At 41.2% G+C, this 25,862-nt stretch overlaps 1 protein-coding gene across 1 annotated transcript in view; it reads right to left on the bottom strand.

Moving 5' to 3' along the window:
- LOC126249716 (fas apoptotic inhibitory molecule 1) overlaps nucleotides 1-25,862 on the bottom strand; it is a 78,536-nt gene that overhangs the window by 4,829 nt on the left and 47,845 nt on the right. Inside the window, exon 4 of the mRNA XM_049951397.1 lies at nucleotides 4,453-4,502. Within this exon, the coding sequence (XP_049807354.1) occupies nucleotides 4,453-4,502 (50 nt within the window). The remainder of the gene's footprint in view (nucleotides 1-4,452; nucleotides 4,503-25,862) is intronic.

The following is a 25,862-nucleotide window of genomic DNA, read 5'->3' as shown; positions in this document are numbered from 1 at the left end:
CTACTAACACCATACTCAAACATTATGGTTTTTTTCCCTACTCATCTGCATTAACTTACGTTTTTGTACATTTACAGCTAACTGACATTCATCACATCAAGTATAAATTTTGTCTAAGTCATCCTGTGTCCTTTTACAGTCACTCAATGATGATACCTTCCCATACACCACAGTAAACAGCCTCAGACTGCTGCTTTCCCTGTCCGACAGGGTATATAAAATGTAACACCACTCCTATCACACTTTCCTAGGTCACTCCTAACAATACCCTTGTCTCTGATGAACACCCACCATTGAGAACAACATACTGGGTTGTGTTATTTAAGAAGTATTCGAGCCATTCACATGCCTGGGAACCTATTCTGCATGCTTGTATGTTCATTAACAGTCGGGAGTGTGGCACCACGTCAAATGCTTTATGGAAATTAGGAACATGGTATCCACCTGTTGCCCTTCATTCATGATTTGCAGAACGTCAGGTGAGAAAAAGGCAATCTGAGTTTTGCACAAGTGATGATTTCTGAAGCAATGCTGATTTGCAAACAGAAGCATTTCCCTCTCAAGGAAATTTATATTTGAACTGAGACTGTGTTCAAGGATTCTACAGCAAACCAACGTTAAAAGTATTGCTCTGCAATTTTGCAGGTCCATTCTTTTACCTTTCTTATATACAGGAGTCATGTGTACTTTTTTCTAGTCACTTGGGACTTTGTGCTGGGTGAGAGATTTGTGATAAATGCAAGCTAAGTTAGGGACCTATGCTGTAGAGTACTGTTTGTACAACCAAACTGGGATTACATCAGGGCCTGCAACTTATGTGCTTTCAACTCTTTCAGTTGTTTCTCTACACCAGCAATAGTTATTACTGTATCCTCTGTACAGGAGTCTCTGTGATGGTCAAATGAAGATATGTTTGTATGATTCCCCTGTGTGAATGATTCCTTAAATGCAAGATTTAAAACTCTGGCATTACTTTTGTGATCTTCTACTGCCACACCAGACTGGTGAACAAGTGACTGGATACAAGCCTTAGACTCACTTAGCAATTTTATGTAGGACCAGAAATTTCTCAGGTCAATGAGATCTATTGCTAAGGTATGACAGTGGTAGTTGTCGTAAGCTTTGCACATCGATCTTTCTTCAGATGCACAAATTTCTATTAACTTTTGCCTGCCATCATTTCTGCTTTCTCTTTTTAACCAAGAGTGCAACAAACTTTCGTTCCTCAGCATTTTTTAAAATTTTGTTTTTAAATCACGGTGGATCTTTTCCATTCATAATCTACTTACTCAGCACATGCTTCTCCAGAGTATGATTTACAATCCATTTAAACTTTGTACATAATTCTTCTACATCCATCATACTGAAACTAAATGCTGTCAGTTCATTGTGATATCTGTACCTTTGCATTCGTATCTTGAGGTGGTGTACAGTGCTGTGTATAAACACCTCTCCAAGCTGTAGTTGTTTTAACTTTTTTTTATGAATGCACAGTGTAATGGAAATTTTTCACCACTAGCAAAATGTGTATAGGCAGTATGATGGTGACCACTGGCTGATTCAAAAGGGTTACTGCATTTTTGAAAAGCTTTTGTGATTATTGTTGGCAGAAATCTGAATAATACACTCCTGGAAATGGAAAAAAGAACACATTGACACCGGTGTCTCAGACCCACCATACTTGCTCCGGACACTGCGAGAGGGCTGTACAAGCAATGATCACACGCACGGCACAGCGGACACACCAGGAACCGCGGTGTTGGCCGTCGAATGGCGCTAGCTGCGCAGCATTTGTGCACCGCCGCCGTCAGTGTCAGCCAGTTTGCCGTGGCATACGGAGCTCCATCGCAGTCTTTAACACTGGTAGCATGCCGCGACAGTGTGGACGTGAACCGTATGTGCGACGGACTTTGAGCGAGGGCGTATAGTGGGCATGCGGGAGGCCGGGTGGACGTACCGCCGAATTGCTCAACACGTGGGGCGTGAGGTCTCCACAGTACATCGATGCTGTCGCCAGTGGTCGGCGGAAGGTGCACGTGCCCGTCAACCTGGGAGCGGACCGCAGCGACGCACGGATGCACGCCAAGACCGTAGGATCCTACGCAGTGCCGTAGGGGACCGCACCGCCACTTCCCAGAAAATTAGGGACACTGTTGCTCCTGGGGTATCGGCGAGGACCATTCGCAACCGTCTCCATGAAGCTGGGCTACGGTCCCGCACACCGTTAGGCCATCTTCCGCTCACGCCCCAACATCGTGCAGCCCGCCTCCAGTGGTGTCGCGACAGGCGTGAATGGAGGGACGAATGGAGACGTGTCGTCTTCAGCGATGAGAGTCGCTTCTGCCTTGGTGCCAATGATGGTCGTATGCGTGTTCGGCGCCGTGCAGGTGAGCGCCACAATCAGGACTGCATACGACCGAGGCACACAGGGCCAACACCCGGCATCATGGTGTGGGGAGCGATCTCCTACACTGGCCGTACACCACTGGTGATCGTCGAGGGGACACTGAATAGTGCACGGTACATCCAAACCGTCATCGAACCCATCGTTCTACCATTCCTAGACCGGCAAGGGAACTTGCTGTTCCAACAGGACAATGCACGTCCGCATGTATCCCGTGCCACCCAACGTGCTCTAGAAGGTGTAAGTCAACTACCCTGGCCAGCAATATCTCCGGATCTGTCCCCCATTGAGCATGTTTGGGACTGGATGAAGCGTCGTCTCACGCGGTCTGCACGTCCAGCACGAACGCTGGTCCAACTGAGGCGCCAGGTGGAAATGGCATGGCAAGCCGTTCCACAGGACTACATCCAGCATCTCTACGATCGTCTCCATGGGAGAATAGCAGCCTGCATTGCTGCGAAAGGTGGATATACACTGTACTAGTGCCGACATTGTGCATGCTCTGTTGCCTGTGTCTATGTGCCTGTGGTTCTGTCAGTGTGATCATGTGATGCATCTGACCCCAGGAATGTGTCAATAAAGTTTCCCCTTCCTGGGACAATGAATTCACGGTGTTCTTATTTCAATTTCCAGGAGTGTACATTCACAAAGGTTGGGCATTAGTCACCAGACAAATTCTGTAACTTGGTCACACAGCATACTTTGATGTTGATAAAATACACTGATTTGTCATGTGATATTTTATAAGAAAATATTCAGTATTTTCCTGCAGCCTTTTACGTATATACTTAACATCAATATTTAAAGAGTATGATTCAAACCATATAGATGGAGTCATCCTCAGGTTGCAGCCATTAGTGTGGGATGCCTAGCTTTGAATAACTTTTATGTCTCTTATAATTTGCATGTCTTTTTCATTTACAAACTGTTATGTAATTATGCTGTTCACAAATAAGTGTCTGCTATTTCATCATCTTTACAGTTCATGGTTGTCATTGCTTGTTTAAAAAGGTTAACAGACGATAACAAACATCAATAAAGATGAATAAAATGGCCACATTATTGTGTGTACAAAATAAGTATACCATTGTTTGTTAACATTGTAACAGAATTAAAGATGAAGGCAAATGAAATGAAGATGCAGGCAAATGAAATGAAACATACAGGACAATGTACAATGTGGCTTTACTAAAATTGTAGTTAATATATGTGACACATCATGAATTACTGTGAGGCATGAATAGGTACCATGATGGCAATCCATTAGGATCAGTATTTGCTCAAGTATGTATAAATGTGAGAGTACTGTACACCAGTATTAAACTGAATGAGGTAGTGCATTTGTTAAGAAACTGACCTCAGTTCTAGGGGATGAAGACTCATGCTCTGCCTTACCATCATGATTTAATTTTTCTGTGTATTTCTTAAATCACTTTGGGCAAACAGTGGGATGTTTCCATCAACAACAGCAAGATTAACCACCTGTCGCCTCCTCATTAAACACATCTATATGTCTGTATATATAACACATTTTACCTACTATTAATCTGGTAAATCCTATGTTATTGTAAAATTGCCCTTGAAGAAATAAATTACATACTATAGGCTGCTACTGCAGTTATAAATATTCCCTTACTACAAAATTAAAATGCAGTTTGTGCTTTAAAATCTCTTTATTACATTTCTTTCTATTCTAGAAGTATGTATGAAAGTTTTCAGTAATATTTATGGCTGCACCAAATGATACAGAACTGTGCTGGTAACATTTCTATAAAAAAAGACCTATCCAAAAAATCTGAGACCTAAGATAAGGGTACCAAGAATGGATAAGATGTTCCTGTCATGCTGTGTAATGGCATCTGTATTGTAGACCGTTAAATATATATTTATAAAATGTAAACTGATGAAAATAAATTACAATTTTCTGTTAATGCTCAATTACTGCTGAAAACTAGAATATGGAAGTTAGAAGGCACTTATTGATAATTAAATTTTTAAAATAGTTCTGTACACAGAAAAACAGGAAATGAAGACAAAATATGACTTACAGTACATTCCAAATTCTCGCCATTTGCCCAAACATCTAGTGTGCTTTTTTCTGAAAATAAATTAGGTTGTATTTGAAAAACATATTAGCAAAAACCAATTAGAGTACAAATCATAACTTTAAAATGCTACACTTCATTTAGTTGCAAGCAAAATACCTGTAAAGTAAATGCAATAAACAGCAAAATGTACTCATAAACCAATTATATGTTGTTCTTGCTTATGGTACCAGGGTTGAAATCTAACCTCATGCTAATGCAAGATCCATTAAATGTGAGTGAGCTATCAGCACAGATAATATAGTGCTTAAACAGCTGCACTAGAAATGGTGTTCTATGTATTCATCATAAAGGCCTTTCTTGAAATATTAGGAGGCAAGTAAACCCTTTTCATAGTACACACACTTCCATATATTTCACTTTTATAGAAAATAATATTATTGTTAGATGTGAGAGAAGTTGACAAAGTCTATATACTATGAAATTAAATATGAGATAACCTACAGTAGCCTTGACTCACACCTTAGTACATGTTTTATACTTGGAAAGAATACATACTCCATACTCATAAATTTATAATTATCAAAGTATATCTAGATAAAATTAAACTCCTTTTATGAATGTACTCCTGTGGTTAATGTGTGTAGTTATGTGTCTTTTGCATCATGTATGGGGACCTGAAATTCTATATTTGTGTACATATACAGGGTGAATATTAATAAAACTGGCAAGCTGCAGGGACAGACTCCTGACTGGTAATTGAGGAAAAAAGGTCCTATGAATATGTGCCCGGAAATGCACTTTTGCCACAATAGATGGTGCTGACATATGACAGCATGTTTTACAATTCCTCTGACCACATTCCATGTGTTCGTTGTGTCTTGCAGGGTGTGTGATTGACACAGAGTACTTTAAGCAGCAGAATGGTTTGTCAGTAAAGAGGACTGGTGACAGAAATCCCATAATTGTGATGGTCTGGTGCAAAAACCATCAACAAAATTCTTCCCTGTAGAGAGGATTAACTGCTGATAACCCTTGCACTCATTGCAGGTGATAGGGGTATTAGTGATTGTCATGCAGAATAACTATGTTAACTGTGTTAGGAAGCCACTTGCCTGGAGCTTGTACTAAGGTTTGTCTCAATGTCCTGTAGAACCTGGTCATCCAAATCTAGTGTATGTACAATCCACCACCTCCCAGCATGTTCATCTGTCTGAAAGGACCCATGATCATACAAATGCCAAGAAAGGGCTTGAAACGTTGAGTGATGTGATTAATGTCTGTGAGGGTACTTGTTTTGTTATAGCCATGCTGCTTCTCGACTATTTCCATCCGCTTGGCTGTACATAAACATCATCTTGGCTTGTTCTTGACATGAATACAGCACCATTATGCTACTTGCAGTATGCTGTGTCAATCACACAGCCTGCATCACACAAGGAACACATGGCACATGGTCAGAGGAACTTTGATTCATCAGTACCATCTTCGTGGCAGTGATCCCACATTTCCAGCCAGGAATCTGTCACTGAAGTTTGTTGGTTTTATTAACGTTCCTCCTGTATAACTAGAATATTTTCTACTTTACTAAAACCAATCAAGATGTTTCAATAACTTATCAGATACCATGTGTGGTGTCTTTTGTGTCTGTATGTATGTATGTATGTACATAAAAATATGTTTTCTTATACTAGCTTAAGTGGAATATTGTTCATTTTATTACAGTCAGTCAATGAGTGTTGATGAGAAAGCTACCAGACTAGACATAATATTACAACTTATATGTGCCTATATTTTGTACCTGAATATAAATTTGAAAAATTCTATGATTTCATATGTTTTGACAAGTCCTGCATCATGAATGTGATAAAATAGAAATAAATAATTAAATACGTTTATTTTGCAGTGGCCTTCATGGAATGTAATTTGTGTGTATGTGTATTTGTGTGTGTGTGTATCATAAATCTCTTATAAATTTCAGTACTTAAAAAAATTTAAGAATTTTCTATGTGATCCTGTTGTTATTCATTCTGTGTAAATGACAACAGAAGTGTGATTAATGTGTTCTAATTGAAGTAACATTTCCTTTAAACTGACAAATTCTGTTTGATTGTTTTCTTCATCTGCAATTTTCTTCAATATTTTTCTTCCTTGTTTATAATTTGTCATCTGCTACATAATATCATAGTTTCAGACAAGTATAGCACTTCTGTCTCAATCAGTGTTTCATAATATTACAGTTTTACCATTTTTATTGAGAAATTTCTAATATATGTGTTCAAGTGAGCTTATATGCCACTTGTAGTCTTGTAATTCTTTCTTTGTTAGCAATTGGAACTGATACAGGTACAGAAGCACTTGCGACGTGACGGGATTTCCGGCGACGTTGATGAGCTTCTTGATGAACACCTCCCAGTTTAATAATCTCAGCTGTTGTTGTGCTCTTCAGTCCTAAGATTGCAGCTCTCCATGCTAGTTCATTTTGTGCAAGTGTCTTCATCTCACCATCAACTACAACAATTTCGTCCTTTGTTTCTTATCCTGCATGCACTATGTACAGTTTTAGTAACAGGAGGAATACACTGCAACTGAAACTCTCAACAACCTCTGATTATTTTAGTTTATAGAAATCCTGTCACCTTCATTTCCTATAATTTTCAAATTTCTTCAGCTGTAATATGCATTTCATAATTATTAAATTATGATCTATGTCCACATCAAGACCTGGAAATATTTTGCAGTTCTATATCTGGTTTTGAAATATCTATCTTATCATTATATAATCTATATGGAACCTTATGGTGTCTCAACATCTCTTCCACATAAACAACTATCCTTCCATGATACTTAAACCAAGTGTTAGGCATTACTAAATTGTGCTCTTTGCTGAATTATAACTAGCAGCTTATTCTTTGGTTCCTTTCTCCCATTCCATATCCTCTTACTATTTTTCTTCTCTTCCTTTGCCTACTACGAAATTAGAGTCCCTACTACACTTGAGTTTTCATCTTCCTTAGCATACTAAACAATTAATTTTATCTCGTGTTACATTTTTTCAATCTCTTCATCATCTGCAGAGCTATTAAACATATACAGCGTGAATCCCCTAACGTTACATCAAATACTGACGAACCGATTCCACAGACCGAACATGAAGAGAGGGGCTAGTGTAATTGTTTAATACAAACCATACAAAAATGCACGGAAGTATGTTTTTTAACACAAACCTACGTTTTTTTAAATGGAACCCCGTTAGTTTTGTTAGCACATCTGAACATATAAACAAATACATAATCAGTGCCGTTTGTTGCATTGTAAAATGTTAATTACATCCGGAGATATTGTAACCTAAAGTTGACGCTTGGAACCTCCGATGTTCAGTTGCGTGTTGTAACAAACACGGGCCACGGTTGGCGAGCAGAATCTGCAGGGACATGTTTACGATGATGACCATGTTTACGAGTGTGGCTGTAGTGCACTGTTGTGGTTTGGTCTAGCTGTCGCAGTGTCTGCATGTATCGCTTGCTGCTATTGTTATTCTGCATTCGTCTCCGCATGCAGACCAATTGTAGTACACCGTGTTACCAGGCGTCTGTGATAGTGTAGTGTTGTAGGAACTGTGACCATGGTGTATTCGAACTCTGAAAAGGCGGAGATGATACTCATCTATGGCGAGTGTCGACAAAATGCAGCTGAAGCCTGCAGGGTGTATGCAGAACGGTACCCGGACAAAGGGCATCCAATGTGCCGCACATTGCAAAACATCTACCGACAACTGTATGCAACAGGTATGGTCGTAGCACGCAAACGGGTTCGTAACAGGCCCATCACAGGAGAAGCGGGTGCAGTTGGTGTGTTAGCTGCTGTTGCCATGAACCCACACATGAGTACACAGGACATTGCGAGAGCCGGTGGACTGAGTAAAAGTAGTGTCATGCGCATACTCCATCGTCACCGCTTTCACTCGTTTCATGTCTCGCTACATCAGCAATTACATGGTGATGACTTTAATCATCGAGTGCAATTCTATCAATGGGCATTAACAGAGAATGTGTTGCAGTTCTACCTGTTTACTGATGAAGCGGGTTTCACAAACCACGGGGCAGTGAATCTACGGAACATGCATTATTGGTCCGTGGACAATCCTCACTGGCTCAGAAAGGAAGAGCGACAGCGACCGTGGACTGTAAATGTATGGTGCAGAATCATTGGCGACCACCTCATTGGTCCTCACTGTATTTCAGGGGCCCAAACAGCTGTAACATACATCACGTTTCTACAGAATGATCTGCCAACGTTCCTCAAAAATGTCCCATAGGAAACGCGTTGACGCAATTAACACTAGGCTGACCCTTGACAGGATGTTCGATGGGCGTTTCATAGGTCGTGGAGGATGCATAAATTGGCCAGCCCGTTCTCCTGATCTTACACCTCTGGACTTCTTTCTGTGGGGTACGTTAAAGGAGAATGTGTACCATGATGTGCCTACAACCCCAGAGGATATGAAACAACGTATTGTGGCAGCCTGCGGCGACATTACACCAGATGTACTGCGGCGTGTACGACATTCATTACGCCAGAGATTGCAATTGTGTGCAGCAAATGATGGCCACCACATTGAACATCTATTGGCCTGACATGTCGGGACACACCCTATTCCACTCCGTAATTGAAAACGGAAACCACGTGTGTACGTGTACCTCACTCCTCATGGTAATGTACATGTGCGTCAGTGAAAAAGACCAATAAAAAGGTGTTAGCATGTGGACGTAATGTGCTGTTCCAGTCTCTTCTGTACCTAAGGGCCATCACCGTTGCCTTTGGATCCCTACGTAATTCGGTGCTCTCCGATACACACGATCGAACAGCGGAGGAGTGGTACTCAAGCGTCAACTTTAGGTTACAATATCTCCGGATGTAATTAACATTTTACAATGCAACAAATGGCACTGATTACGTATTTGTTTATATGTTCAGATGTGCTAACAAAACTAACGTGGTTCCATTTTAAAAACCGTAGGTTTGTGTTAAAAAACATACTTCCGTGCATTTTTTTATGATTTGTATTAACCAATTACACTAGCCCCTCTCCTCACGTTCGGTCTGTGGAATCGATTCATCAGTATTTGATGTGGTTTACGAAATATATCCAGCGGTAATGTTAGGTGACTCACCCTGTATACTTGTACAATGGTGGTGGGTCATGGCTTTGTGCCTGTCTTGGTTGTGGTGAACTACTTACTATGCTGTCCCCAGTAACTCACTTTCATCCCTATTTTCTTATTCATTATCAGACCTACTCCCTCATTACCCCTATCTGATATTGTGTTGACAACACTATACCAGCCTGACAAGGAATCCTGCTCTTTGTGTCACCACATTTCACTTATCTCCACTATATCTAACTTACAATGATTCATTTTTGTTTCACATATATACCCAGTAAAGTGATCTACAATTCCACACTCTGACCTGTAGAATGAGAAATCCATTTTGGGGTCTATTTTACTTCCAGAATATTTTACCCTGGAAGCTGGAGTTCTTTGGAAAATGTAATAACTTTAGTTACCCCCTGCTTTTAGCTGTCCACAGGACCAACTGTGGTGTCACCGCCAGACACCACACTTGCTAGGTGGTAGCTTTAAATCGGCCGCGGTCCATTAGTACATGTCGGACCCGCGTGTCGCCACTGTCAGGATCACAGACCGAGCGCCACCACACGGCAGGTCTTGAGAGACTGACTAGCACTCGCCCCCAGTTGTACGGACGACGTCGCTAGCAATGCACACTGACGAAGCCTCGCTCCTTTGCAGAGCAGATAGTTAGAATAGCCTTCAGCTAAGTCCATGGCTACGACCTAGCAAGGCGCCATTAGCCTTACAAAGCTTGTATCTAAAGAGTCTCACTTGTATCGTCAAGAGCCATGTACCACAATGATGGATTAAATTTAAGTATTATAGCAGCTACGTACTTTTCTTTATAGCATTCATTACGTATCCTGTTTCAGACCTCTCTCTAGCCTACGTGAGATAAACGCGTGCCTTTCGGCTACTTCAGTGTGGTGTAGCTGTCTTGTTACGCCACAACAGTTGGCGACGAGTCAAAAAAGGGTCTTGTTCTTTCTACTTGCTTACATTTACTTGTGTCATGGCTTCGCCAGATGTACTGTCCGAATTTTATCGCTTGCAGAATCAGCAGACGCAGGCGTTATTGGATGCCCTTGGACAGCTCGTCCAGGGTCAACGTGCACTGCAAAACGATGCGGCCGCCGCCGCTTCACCGCTACCGCAGCCACAACACGCAGTTGCACCACCATTCCGTAATTTTCAGCCAGACCTGGAAACATGGACGGAGTGGTCACGCCAATTTGGATTCCATCTCGCCGCCTACAGAATTCAAGGTAATGAGCGGCAGCCGTTTTTGCTTTCGTGTGTAGCTGTGTCCACCTACCGTGTGATAGTGAAATTGTTTCCCCGACGCGACATAGCAACTCTGTCCTACGACGAAATTTTGTCAGCGTTAGATGCCTATTTCAAAGAAACAGTAAATGTCGTTGCAAAACGGTATACGTTCTTTCGTACAAAACGTACGGCCGGTCAGACTAATAGGGAGTGGGTTGCAACATTGCAAGGCCTTACTAGGGATTGTGCTTTTGAGTGTGAATGTGGACTCCCTTATTCAGATACAATGGTGCGTATGCAATTGCACAGAACGTTTCTGATGTTCGCATACGGGAACAGATTTTGAAACTAGTTAATCCCTCCCTTCAACAAGTGATAGACATATTAGATAGGCAAGACACACTTGACTTTGCTCTGGAATCGTTTGAAACTTCGCCAGCCGTGTGTCACATTCACCGGCCCGCCGGGCGCGCTGCACAACTGTAAACAGCCCTCGCGCACGTCCGCGCAGCCACGTGTCCCGCGCAAGCAAGCAAATGCAGTGAAATCATGCCCGCGGTGTGAAATTAGACATTCGCGTGACCATTGCCCGTCACGCCAAGCTATTTGCTTTTACTGTCATAAGAAAGGACATGTTCAAAGTGTTTGCCAGAAAAAGCTCAGCTCAGACAATCACAACCATTCCAGGGCCTTTGCTTCACGCCGGAATCGAACCAAGCATACTCAGGCTCGTGAACCTTCGCCCATGGACATTCATGTAGTTAATTCCCCTCCGTCCAGTGCCATTTTCTCAAACAGTGACTGTGTTCGTCCCACAAATGGTGTGCGTCGACGTCGCCGGAAATCCCGTCACGTCGCAAGTGCTTCTGTACCTGTATCAGTTCCAATTGCACGTGAAAGTCGCTCTTGTCGTCAGCAGGACAATAAACTTTTTGTAGACTTGGACTTTGAAGGCAAAGTGATCCCATTCCAGCTCGATACCGGAGCTGCGGTTTCATTGATCAATCACGACACGTACAAACAACTGGGCAAACCTCCATTGCGTGCCGCAAATGTTCAGCTCACTAGTTATTCAGGACAGCATATCCCCGTGTTAGGACAGTGCACTTTCTTGCAACATACAAGGGACAAACAAAACTTGTGTCATTTTACGTTCTTCGTTCTTCTACTGCAGTGAACTTGTTTGGTTTAGATTTATTTCAGTTGTTTAACCTGTCAATAGTCAATCAGGTCCTATCCGTGAACCAGACTGTGCCTTCAGACAGTGTTTCTCGTCTGTGTGAAGAATTTGCAGACATTTTTGCACCGGGCCTTGGTTGCGCTAAGAACTATGAAGCGCATTTGGAACTGAAAGTCAACGCGCAACCGAAATTTTTCAGAGCGCGCAATGTTCCCCACGCATTGCGTGATGAGGTCGCAAGAACATTACACGATTTAGAATCGCAAGGTGTAATTGAACGTGTGCAGGCTTCTCTCTGGGCCTCACCCTTAGTAATTTTGCCAAAACCTTCCGGAAAATTGAGACTTTGTGTGGACTTCAAAGCAACAGTGAATCCACAACTAGTGATTGCCACTTTTCCTTTACCCCGCCCGGAAGAACTTTTTGACAAACTGTGCCCGGGTAAATATTTTTCTAAGTTGGACCTAGCAGATGCGTACTTGCAAACACCAGTAGACGACGAATCCCAGCGCGTCTTGGTGGTTAACACGCATCTTGGTTTGTACCGATTCAAAAGACTGCCATTCGGGTGCGCATCCGCCCCTGCATTGTTTCAGCAATATCTGCAAACTGTTTGTGCGTCGGTCCCTGCTGCAGCAAACTATCTGGACGATATTGTGATCTCCGGAAAGACAGAAGCCGAACATTTCGAAAATCTACGAACATTATTTCAAGTATTGCGACAACATGGTCTTCGCTTGTGGAAGGACAAATGTGTGTTTTTTGCTCGTGACTTACCATATTTGGGGCATGTCATAAATGCGCAAGGCATACATCCCAGTCCAGAGCACCTCTGTGCCATACAAGACTTGCCTTCGCCGCAGAATTTGAAGCAGCTACAGAGTGTGCTGGGTAAAATAAATTACTATCATCGCTTTCTGCGCAATGCCTCTTCCATTTCAGCTCCGCTTCATCGTTTACGCCGTAAAGGTGTTCCGTTTGTCTGGACGACGGAATGCGAACGCGCCTTTCGCCAGTTGAAATCGGCGTTGCTTTCAAATACTTGCCTTACGCCATTCGATCCCCAGAAACCCCTTTTGTTGATGGTAGATGCATCGGATTTTGGGATCGGTGCTGTGCTTGCGCACAAAGATGGATCGCATGATCGCCCTATTGCCTTTGCGTCCAAATTGCTCTCGTCTGCGCAAAGAAATTATTCACAGATCGAGAAAGAAGCTTTGGCTCTCGTGTTTGGTGTTACAAAGTTTCACGATTTCTTGTATGGTCGTTATTTTACCATCATCACAGACCACAAACCTTTGGCATCGCTTTTTCATCCGAACAAGCCTGTACCCCCACGTACAGCGCAGAAATTCATTCCCTGGTCTATTTTCCTCTCGCAGTACCGCTACGATATCTTGTATCGGTCCACTGCTAAGCACGGCAACGCTGATGCGTTGTCCCGTTTGCCTGTTGCTGAGGATAAAGCATTCGATTCTTCCGAACTTGCTTGCATGTTCATTGATTCGGAAACCGATGACGTGGTCGAATCGTTTCCGATTGATTTTCGTCGTGTAGCTACAGCCACAGCTGCTGACCCTGTCCTTGCTACCGTTTTGCGTTTTGTTGCTACGCAATGGCCCTTGTCAAAGTCACGGATCGAGGATCCGTTGGTTCGCCGATTTTTTGCTCACAAGGAGAGACTTTTTGTACGACGTGGTGTTTTGTTGTTGCGTTCTGATAATGATCAGTCCAGAGTCGTGGTCCCACGTTCGTTACAGTCCTCTGTCTTACGGCTTCTTCACCAAGGACATTGGGGTATAGTGCGAACGAAACAACTTGCTCATCAGCACTGTACTTGGTTCGGAATCGATGCTGCAATTACGACTATGTGCTCTTCTTGCATGGCGTGTGCCGAACAACAATCCGCCCCACCGCGGAAATTCTTTGCATGGCCAAAAGCCACTTCCCCTTGGCAACGCTTACACATAGATTTTGCTGGTCCATTCTGGAATGCTCGATGGTTGGTTGTGGTCGATTCTTTCAGTAATTTCCCTTTTGTTGTCCGGATGTCTTCCACGACGTCTTCTGCCACCATCCAAGCGTTATCCGCTATTTTTTGCATTGAAGGTCTTCCACAGACTATTGTTTCCGACAATGGCCCACAATTCATGTCCGCAGAATTTCAGTCATTCTGCACGGCCAATGGTATTCAACATCTGACATCCGCGCCGTTTTCGCCTCATTCAAACGGTGCCGCTGAACGATTGGTCCAGACTTTCAAGTCACAGATGTTGAAGTTGAAAGAGTCGCATTCTCGGGAGGACGTGTTGTTGCTCTTTTTGTCTTCGTATCGCTCTCAGCCCCGAGATGGTCGCTCGCCGGCTGAGTTGCTCCACGGTCGTCCTCATCGAACCTTGATGTCTTTGCTGCATCCGCCGCATCAGGTTCCTGTGCAGCGGCAGACTACTGCTTTTGCTCCAGGTGACGTTGTATTCTATCACAACTATCGAGGTTCACGACATTGGCTCGCGGGGCGCATTCTTCGCTGCCTCGGCCGCGCGATATATTTGGTTTTGGGGGCCTCTGGTGAGGTGCGTCGGCATCTCAATCAGCTGCGCCTCTGTCGTCGCCCGGGTTTTGCCGCTTCCCGTCTGCTTTCAGCGATGGTGCCGTCCGGTCAGCGCCCTGGGGACCCATCTACTGGCTCGCCTCATCCCCAGGTGTTACCGACGCTGCCTTCCATTTTGCCTCATGGCGACGCGCCGCCGCCTGTTCTCCCGCCGGCGCCGCCCGCAGTGGACGCGTGGCTGCAACCGCCTGGCGCCTCCCTGGGTCACGCGCCGCCGATCACTTCCCGTGACCAGATGTCCTCCGCCATGGAACTCTTGCCCGCTCCGGACCAGATGTCGTCTTCACCCGTCGGGTGCCCTGACCACATGGAGGCTGACCCTTCGGCCCGTCCTGAATCTCTACGGGCGCATACACCGCATGTTGGCGTGCACCCTGGACTAGGTTTTCAGGCGTTTCCTAGCTCCCCTCGGACCGAATGGCCGGGTGCGGGTGGCACAGCCTCGCCTGTTGTTAGGCTCCCCACCTCATCGCATACGTCAACATGGGGTCCTCCCCACGGTGGGCGGAAGCCTTATAACACGACCATTCGCCGATTTGCGGGGGAGGAATGTGGTGTCACCGCCAGACACCACACTTGCTAGGTGGTAGCTTTAAATCGGCCGCGGTCCATTAGTACATGTCGGACTCGCGTGTCGCCACTGTCAGGATCGCAGACCGAGCGCCACCACATGGCAGGTCTCGAGAGACTGACTAGCACTCGCCCCCAGTTGTACGGACGACGTCGCTAGCAATGCACACTGACGAAGCCTCGCTCCTTTGCAGAGCAGATAGTTAGAATAGCCTTCAGCTAAGTCCATGGCTATGACCTAGCAAGGTGCCATTAGCCTAACAAAGCTTGTATCTCAAGAGTCTCACTTGTATCGTCAAGAGCCATGTACCACAATGATGGATTAAAGTTAAGTATTATAGCAGCTACGTACTTTTCTTTATAGCATTCATTACGTATCCTGTTTCAGACCTCTCTCTAGCCTACGTGAGATAAACGCGTGCATTTCGGCTACTTCAGTGTGGCGTAGCTGTCTTGTTACGCCACAACACCAACATACTAAGAACTAATAGACTAATATTAAAAGGCCAGATCAGTCAATCTTTGAGACAATAACTATTGCAGAGGATGACACCCCACTTCTCTAATCATATGTTAGTCCAGTCTCACCAAAGACACCACTCCATTGTGGATGTATCTAAGACATGGCTCTTTGTATTATTGAGACACACATTTAAATATTCATATTTGTCTATAGGGGAGATTTTCCAAATGTGATGGCTGAAGGGTAATTCTTGAACCCCTGTTCTGAATACTGTTGGAAATACTTCTCCTATGGGGTTCTGGAGTTCTGTCTTTGGTACTGTTTCATGAAGCTTCTATACTCATTGAACTTTATCTAGTTTATTATTGGAGATGATTGTAATTTGATCAGCAGATGCTAGCCAATGAAGATTAATACAGATTAGGAGACATCTGCCAACAGTTGAACCCCTACATTCATTTTGATATTTTCTAATTGCTTTCTCCAAAATTCTCTTTGTTTCTCAATAGGCTTGTGTAAAATGAATATTGAATTACCAGTGAAAAATGCTTTTCTAAAAGCCATTTGTAGTACTGTAAGCACATCCTGTGCTACTGTTTTTAAGTTACTGTTAATAAATCAGCTATGAAGTGCCAAATACACTTATACTTTTATAGTTATTACAATGGGGTTTCTTGAATTTCTTGAATAATGATGGTTTCTGACAATTCTCCAAATTTTGGTACAATTTTCTGCTTCCAATAAAACTTATAAAGCTATGATATGCTGTTATATACATTTTCCCTGCATTTAATTAGTTCTGCATTAAAACCATTTAAACTAGTCTTTCATTATGCCAAATGATTTTTAAATAAGTTATCCATTCTGCATAGTGTATTAATCATTTGTTTAGGACAGCAGACTCATTTGAAATTAGTAACATAATTAATTTCAATAAAATTATAGCTAATGACATGGAACAGTAGTCTAAAGTTATTTTTTTCCTTTAAATTTGCAGCTATATTTACATAACAAAGTTAATGATTAGTGACACCCAGCTTAAATGATCAGTTGTTCTTTATGATCTCTTTCACTGAGTAGTAACATTTATGTATTGTATTATCATGTAAATCTTTCAATAGACCTAACCTCATGTTCAGAGTGTTCTTGTGTTTCAGGCTCTCGAAAATTTATATTCCCTTACATTGCAAGAGTCTTAACATATAATTTTAATCAATGAACAGGAAGCATAAAGTTCAAGGATGCCCAAGTCCAGGGGCAAGGGGGGTGGGGGGCACACTACCCTCCCCTATCCCCACCCCTTCCAAACCCAGAGTAACGTAAAAATATAGTGTAGTCAGAGTCAGGTTCTTTTCTTTCACAAAAAAGATTTGAAAGTCAGTGTTATGCTGGTTTTTAACAGAATCAGAACTGGAAATTTTTTATGGTTACTTATGTCACCATTCACCTTCTCAAATATTAAAAACTTTCCATATTACAAACCCCAGGTTAGCCCCCCCCCCCCCCCCCCCCCTCCTTACAAACTATCATATGCGTGCCCTTGACAACATTGTCTTTATCTCTTGTGCTATATGAACAATCAAATAGATGTATAAGGAAGGGACTGTTAAAAGTTTTAGTTTTTTAAATAATATTCAGCTAACGTATGTCTGATATGTTGTTTCTAGAGATTCAGTACACATGGTGTATTAATAGAGCCTCCCCCATAAAACTATACATAACATACTTGAAAATTACTCAGTATACATATTTCAGTTTAAATGATCTGGATTTACTTCTAAAAATATGACAGTTTCTACGTCTGTTATGTCTTTACTTGATAGCTTATTTCAGTTTCCTAGCATTCTGACTGTTAGTTTGTACACTGTACCATATGTTTTTGACATGTCCACCTGGAACCATGTTTTTAAGTTATCAAGAGTGTTACATATGTAGTCAGAGATTTTATTCTGCTTCACAGTTTCAATTAAATTCATCTATAGTATGCAAACTGTAAGAATTACTGTTATCTTTGATGTTATGATGCAGCAATATTGTACTCATTACTTATTGCTGGATTCTGGAACTTTTTAAGCTAAGCATGCCCTTTTCTCTGGAGGGAGCATTGCTTTGCTGTCTGGTATAATGCAACAATGCCGCAGTGGTAGAGGTCATGCACCACCTTGGTATGTGCAGTGGAGTTGTTGGGATTCTGGACATAGCAACGACGTGCAGCTGCATCGCAGATAGACAGTATGAAGAACTTGGTAGAAAGTATAATTAAGACTTGAAAGTGTTATGCTGTTTTATAGGAGAAAGTTACTAAGAGTAATTCAATTATTTTGCTGACAGCTGCATGGAATTAGTTATGAGATTCATGGTTGAAGCAGTGTCATCATTATGAATCAGTCACTTTCATGGAGGAATATATTGAGAGTAGAAAATAAATGTAAAGACTTCCATGATCAGTGATTACCTATTTAAATAATGTGGAAATGCAATGTAGCAATGGTTACTTCAGTATGAATGTGAAATGAGCTTTTAGCTGTTAACACAAGATTGGATTAATTTAGGTATTGTTAGTGAAGTGTGGTACGTGTGAGAGGGACAATAAAACAAAGTAATTTGAGTTGTACTGTTATTATTTCAAAGTGTCATTTTCCATTTTTCTACTGAACATCTTAATATCTGAAAAGTACAGGAGACACACATTTATACTGGGCACATGGTCAGCTTTATTTCATAACAAAGTGTGTTCTCTATGTAAAGCTGCTGTTCTCAAGTCTGATAGTGCAACTGCCATAAAAATTAATCTATGACAACTGAAGGAGAAGCTTTACAAAACATAACTGATGTAAAAATGATGGGGGCTGGCATATAATTAAGATAGAAATGGAGGAAAATATGACCAAGAATAGAGTCTCGAGGGACATCTTGCATCACTTATTTGCTATTTTAAAGGATAATTTAGTGTATTCGAGAAGATAATTACTTTTATGTTACATAGGTCTGATGTAAGTCACTGTAGTAAACTGTCCCTAATAGTATATTCATTTGTTTTGTGGGCTAGTAAGATGTAGTTTACTAAATCAAAGCTCTTTGTGAGGCCAAAGCAGGTTTTTGTCACTGTATTAATCTTGCCTAGTGAGATACTTATACTGTCAACATAGTTATTTTTAGTGTCTATCTTGTAATCCCACCATATGTGTCAATGGATGATGCCACATTATCAATATGCCATACCTACATCTACCATTGTTACTGTGAGAAGGGAACAACTCAGTGTCTCTGGATAGCATGTCATGTGAGCCTATCAGGAAGCCAGTTTAAGGTCAAGTGGCTGCCAGCCCAGTCTCACTTCTGTGTGCAAGTGAATGTGCTCACCCCCATGGTGTGCATACTCACAACGAATCTGTGCTACATTAGTTATTTGTTGGACTGTTTGCATTACAAATGGGCCTGGTTGGGCTCTGAGTATAGTGCCAACAGCCTACCACTCTTCTGCTTCAGTGGACTGTGACACCATTATTTGCGTAAGTGATTAATTTTCACCTCACATATGAGTGGTTTCCGCCATCATAATTTATTTGTAGTCTTGGACAATTCACAGGATCAGTAACTCTTGTGAACAAAGTGTCATTTATTTCGTGTTTCAGCATTCTCAACAAGAGTTAATAAATAAATGGCTTTTCTAACCTAAATTGGGTACTACAAAAGTCCACAGATTTTTTTCTTGCTAGAAACCAAATTGGTTATTCAAAATAATCTTGTTTTCCAATAAAATTTTGTATCTGGGTAGCAGCTAGTTTCTGAATAACTTTTGACAAGGGAGAAAGAAGAGAGATATGGTGATAATATCCTTTACCTTCCTTTGGCCCTTTATTGAAGAGTGGTTTCAATTCTGCATATTTTGATAAATCTAGGAAACAGCTTTGTTCAAAAAGCTTCTTTATTACTGTAGCTGGTGGTTGACTTACTTTATGTGCTGATTTAAGTACTTTTGTGGATATTCCATTATCAAATTCAGAAGTTTTCTTTTTTAATGATAGTAAAATATTAATATGATCTTTGTTGAAATATTTCTGAATTTTGTGATAACGGTATCAAAGTCGTCTTCATCAAACACACCCAGCACAGTGTGTGTTGCTCACAGCTACATGGGAGATGCCACTTTTGAACCTCCCAACACTGCATCACTGGGCAAGCTTGATCTTACATCACCCACTGTTCCAATAGGGATGTGTGTGAATACATGCCACCAGAGGACACTAAATACACATGACCTCACTGGTGTAACTCTGATTGTCTGGCTTGAATTTTTGAGCAGCCACTCTCAGAGCTTCACCCCAGAGGCTCAATGGATCTACAGACTTATTAATCTTAGTACGGAAGACTGCAGTGAGGAAACTACATTGCTGTAGCACAATGTTACTAAATGTTTCTATGTGTCAGTGAGTTATCTGAGTGTATCACCAAGAAAGACTATCTGTTTTATCAACAACATGACTCTCACTGTATACAGCTCAGCTTCACAGGAGGACCTACAGCTCTTTAAAGTTACATATATTTCCATTATTAATGTTATTACGTGTTGCCTTTTTGGAGATGTCTGATTGCCTTTATTAGCAATACATATATAATAGTCGTTGTTGTTGTGGTCTTCAGTCCTGAGACTGGTTTGATGCAGCTCTCCATGCTACTCTATCCTGTGCAAGCTTCATCTCCCAGTACCTACTGCAACCTACATCCATCTGAATCTGTTTAGTGTATTCATCTCTCGGTCTCCCTCTATGATTTTTACCCTCCACACTGCCCTCCAATACTAAATTGGTGATCCCATGATGCCTCAGAACATGTCCTACCAACCGATTCCTTCTTCTAGTCAAGTTGTGCCACAAATTTCTCTTCTCCCCAATCCTATTCAATACCTCCTCATTAGTTGTATGATCTACCCATCTAATCTTCAGCATTCTTCTGTAGCACCACATTTCGAAAGCTTCTATTCTCTTCTTATCCAAACTAGTTATCGTCCATGTTTCACTTCCATACATGGCTACACTCCCTACAAATACTTTCAGAAACGACTTCCTGACATTTAAATCTACACTCGATGTTAACAAATTTCTCTTCTTCAGAAACGCTTTCCTTGCCATTGCCAGTCTACATTTTATATCATCTCTACTTCGACCATCATCAGTTATTTTGCTCCCCAAATAGCAAAACTCCTTTACTACTTTAAGTGTCTCATTTCCTAATCTAATTCCCTCAGTATCACACGACTTAATTCGACTACATTCCATTATCGTCATTTTGCTTTTGTTGATGTTCATCTTATACCCTCCTTTCATGACAATGTCCATTCCGTTCAACTGCTCTTCCAAGTCCTTTGCTGTCTGTGACAGACTTACAATATCATCGGTGAACCTCAAAGTTTTTATTTCTTCTCCATGGATTTTAATACCTACTCCGAATTTTTCTTTTGTTTCCTTCACTGCTTGCTCAATATACAGATTGAATAACATCGGGGATAGGCTACAACCCTGTCTCACTCCCTTCCCAACCACTGCTTCCCTTTCATGTCCCTCGACTCTTATAACTGTCATCTGGTTTCTGTACAAATTGTAAATAGCCTTTCGCTCCCTGTATTTTACCCCTGCCACCTTCAGAATTTGAAAGAGAGTATTCCAGTCAACATTGTCAAAAGCTGTCTCTAAGTCTACAAATGCTAGAAACGTAGGTTTGCCTTTCCTTAATCTAGCTTCTAAGATAAGTCGTAGGGTCAGTATTGCCTCACGTGTTCCAATATTTCTATGGAATCCAAACTGATCTTCCCCGAGGTCAGCTTCTACCAGTTTTTCCATTCATCTGTAGAGAATACGCATTAGTATTTTGCATCCATGACTTATTAAACTGATTATTCGGTAATTTTCACATCTGTCAGCACCTGCCTTCTTTGGGATTGGAATTATTATACTCTTCTTGAAGTCTGAGGGTATTTTGCCTGTCTCATACATCTTGCTCACCAGATGGTAGAGTTTTGTCAGGACTGGCTCTCCCAAGGTTGTCAGTAGTTCTAATGGAATGTTGTCTACTCCCGGGGCCTTGTTTCGACTCAGGTCTTTCAGTGCTCTGTCAAACTCTTCACGCAGTATCGTATCTCCCATTTCATCTTCATCTACATCCTCTTCCATTTCCATAATATTGTCCTCAAGTACACTGCCCTTATATACTCCCCCCACCTTTCTGCTTTCCCTTCTTTGCTTAGAACTGGGTTTCCATCCGAGCTCTTGATATTCATACAAGTGGTTCTCTTTTCTCCAAAGGTCTCTTTAATTTTCCTGTAGGCAGTATCTATCTTACCTCTAGTGAGATAAGCCTCTAAATCCTTACATTTGTCCTCTAGCCATCCCTGCTTAGCCATTTTGCAGTTCCTGTCGATCTCATTTTTGAGACATTTGTATTCCTTTTTGCGTGCTTCATTTACTGCATTTTTATATTTTCTCATTTCCTCAATTAAATTCAATATTTCTTCTGTTACCCAAGGATTTCTACTAGCACTCGTCTTTTTACCTACTAGGTTCACTGCTGCCTTCACTACTTCATCTCTCAAAGCTACCCATTCTTCTTCTACTGTATTTCTTTCCCCCATTCCTGTCAATTGTTCCCTTATGCTCTCCCTGAAACTCTGTACAACCTCTGGTTCTTTCAGTTTATCCAGGTCCCATCTCCTTAATTCCCACCTTTTTGCAGTTTCTTCAGTTTTAATCTACAGTTCATAACCAATAGATTGTGATCAGAGTCCACATCTGCCCCTGTAAATGTCTTACAATTTAAAACCTGGTTCCCAAATCTCTGTCTTACCATTATGTAATCTATCTGAAACCTGTCAGCATCTCCAGGTTTCTTCCATGTATACAACCTTCTTTTATGTTTCTTGAACGAAGTGTTAGCTATGATTAAGTTGTGCTCTGTGCAAAATTCGATCAGGCGGCTTCCTCTTTCATTTCTTAGCCCCAAACCATATTCACCTCCTACATTTCCTTCTCTCCCTTTTCCTACTTCCGAATTCCAGTCACCCATGACTATTAAATTTTTGTCTCCCTTCACTATCTGAATAATTTCTTTTATTTCATCATACATTTCTTCAATTTCTTCGTCATCTGCAGAGCTAGTTGGCATATAAACTTGTACTACTGTAGTAGGTGTGGGCTTCGTGTCTATCTTGGCCCCAATAATGTGTTCACTATGCTGTTTGTAGTAGCTTACCCGCACTCCTATTTTTTTATTCATTATTAAACCGACTCCTGCAATACCCCTATTTGATTTTGTATTTATAACCCTGTATTCACCTGACCTAAAGCCTTGTTTCTCCTGCCACCGAACATCACTTATTCCCACTATATCTAACTTTAACCTATCCATTTCCCTTTTTAAATTTTCTAACCTACCTGCCTGATTAAGGGATCTGACATTCCACGCTCCGATCCGTAGTATGCCAGTTTTCTTTCTCCTGATAACGACATCCTCTTGAGTAGTCCCCGCCCGAAGATCCGAATGGGGGACTATTTTACCTCCGGAATATTTTACCCAAGAGGACACCATCATCATTTAGTCATACAGTAAATCTGCATGCCCTTGGGAAAAATTACGGCCGTAGTTTCCCCTTGCTTTCAGCCATTCGCAGTACCAGCACAGCAAGGCCGTTTTGGTTAGTGTTACAAGGCCAGATCAGTCAATCATCCAGACTGTTGCCCCTGCAACTACTGAAAAGGCTGCTGCCCCTCTTCAGGAACCAGACGTTTGTCTGGCCTCTCAACAGATACCCCTCCATTGTGGTTGCACCTATGGTACGGCTATCTGTATCGCTGAGGCACGCAAGCCTCCCAACCAGCGGCAAGGTCCATGGTTCTTGGGGGAGGGGGGGGGGGGGGGTTATATTAGTCAATACATCAAAAATATACTCGAACTTTTCATCAGTCCCAAAGTGATTTAGTTTTTCAGGTAATATGCAACACTAAACTCTGATATAACATGTTTGAAAAACTCATTGAAGCACTGTGGTACTTCTTCAGGATTTATAATAGCATCATTTTCAATCTTAATCTTAGAAATTTTGCTGTTACCAGATTTTTCACCAAATTCAGATTTAATACTGAATCAGTTTATGTCTTAAAATCAAACTATCATTTGACATTTGCTTTGCTGCCTTCATAGCTTCCTTAAATACAATTTATAATGCTTAACATGCACAATAAACACCTCATAGCTGTGTTGGCAACATGTCTGACTGTCATGTGGAGGACTTGGGTTGAATGTGTGGTACTGCCATGAATTTTTATTTAGTAGGAGCACTGGAATATAGTTCACTCAGTCTTGTGATGTTAACTGAGGCGTTAACAGAATGTGAAATAGTATCTCCAAGGTCTGAAAATCTGACAACAGCTGGGGGAACATGTGTGCTGACTCCGTACACCTCCATACCACATCAGAACAATGCCGTATGGCAGAGGATAGTATGACAGCTGCTTGGCATTGTGCAGTCCTTTGGACCTGATCATAGTGTTTAGATTTTCTTTTTTATAATATAATCAATAAAGGAAATGTCTCTCTTATATTTTAGTTCTATTTGTAACAGCCCTTTCAGAGTGCTAAAGATTTTTATGCCTTCACTGATCTATTTAAATTTGTTGTCAGTTTGCTTTAGCAAGTTTTAGGTAGAAAGATTTTGCTGGGCACTTCTAAAGAATTAATTACAAACTTATTAAACTGATCACTATTTGAAATTTTTTGTCGTAGTGCCTTTCTGTTTTCTTTGACCTGTCACGAGACACAATCAAATTTTCTTGATTGAGTTTCTTTTTCAAATCGTTTCACATGCCCTATAATGCAATAAGTACTCTGCTCATCACCAAGTTTTACACAAAATATGCTTCATATTAAAAAGAAATATATTTGTCTCCACTATCTTTTCAACATAATTGGCATTAAATATGATGTACAAATCAGTTCAAGAAGAAAAGGGAAGAATTAGTCATGAACCTACTGAGAAAAATCCTGATATCTACATCTACCTGACTACTGCTCAAGCCATACTTAAGTAACAATAACAATTTGTCCATACTTAAGTGCTTGGCAGAGGGTTCACTGAATCACCTTCGGGCTATTTCTCTTACATATGACTCTCTCACACTGCATGGGAAAAACAAGCACTTAAATATTTCCATGCAAGCTCAGATTTATCTTATTTTCTTTTGATGATCATTTCTCTCTCTTGAGGTGGGCATCAACAAAATATTTTTGTATTAAGAGAAGAAAGGTGATGACTGAAATTACATGAAAAGATCTCACTGTAGCAAAAAACACCATTGTTTTTGCAATAATGTAAAACAAGATACTCTTAGAATTCTTTCAGTGTCCTTTGTATGTGTAACCTGTAATGATTTAAGTCATCACAGAGCACCTAAATCAAGATTATCAGATCTTGACTTGAACACCAGAATTAAGAAACTGATAACTTAATAGCTGTTCCATCTTCCTCAAATACTGTGGGTCAGTTTCTTGCATCTTATCAACAGTGATCTTCCTCCCAAGTTTGTAACATGTGTAATGCTTCACTATAAGCTACATGGAGTAATTTGGTCTTCACTTATGTTGTTAGATGATAAATATCTATCCTATTCATATGAAGTGGCAAACCTATACAATAAGCGATTTGTGTATCCTGCACTATTTTGTTTGACAGTATTGTGAACTTAAATCATGTATGGCAGCACTGACCCTAACCAGACTCAATTTGCATGAAATACACAGGACAATGTAGATGTTATTTCTGATTAAAAGAATTTTCTGAATTGGTTTATTTTTGAACATGATCTTTCATGCACTGTACATAATGACAGTGATCAAAATCACCTCTGATGATGGAACATTTTAATTTTCCTTGTCTCCATTACTGACTGCAATTGCATTCATGGATCAGAACAATGTAAAATGCCTCTTGGTGATTCAAATAGATTTTCTCGTTATAGGACTAAAAATCATTTGAAGTAACTGCACACTGAAAAAGGTTTAGACTACAATGGAACATATTCTAATATGTTTTCCAGTTCCATCAACACTTCTTATAATGTGATAACAATGTAAATAGGAGTTCTCATTATACCATTCTGCTCCAAAATAAGTCTCTTTAAGTCAGCTTCCATGGTCTAT

The sequence above is a fragment of the Schistocerca nitens genome, chromosome 3 (assembly GCF_023898315.1).
Source record: "Schistocerca nitens isolate TAMUIC-IGC-003100 chromosome 3, iqSchNite1.1, whole genome shotgun sequence".
Classification (NCBI taxonomy): domain Eukaryota; kingdom Metazoa; phylum Arthropoda; class Insecta; order Orthoptera; family Acrididae; genus Schistocerca; species Schistocerca nitens.
Note: the sequence above shows the minus strand (reverse complement) of the source record. Positions and strands in the feature narration are given on the sequence as shown.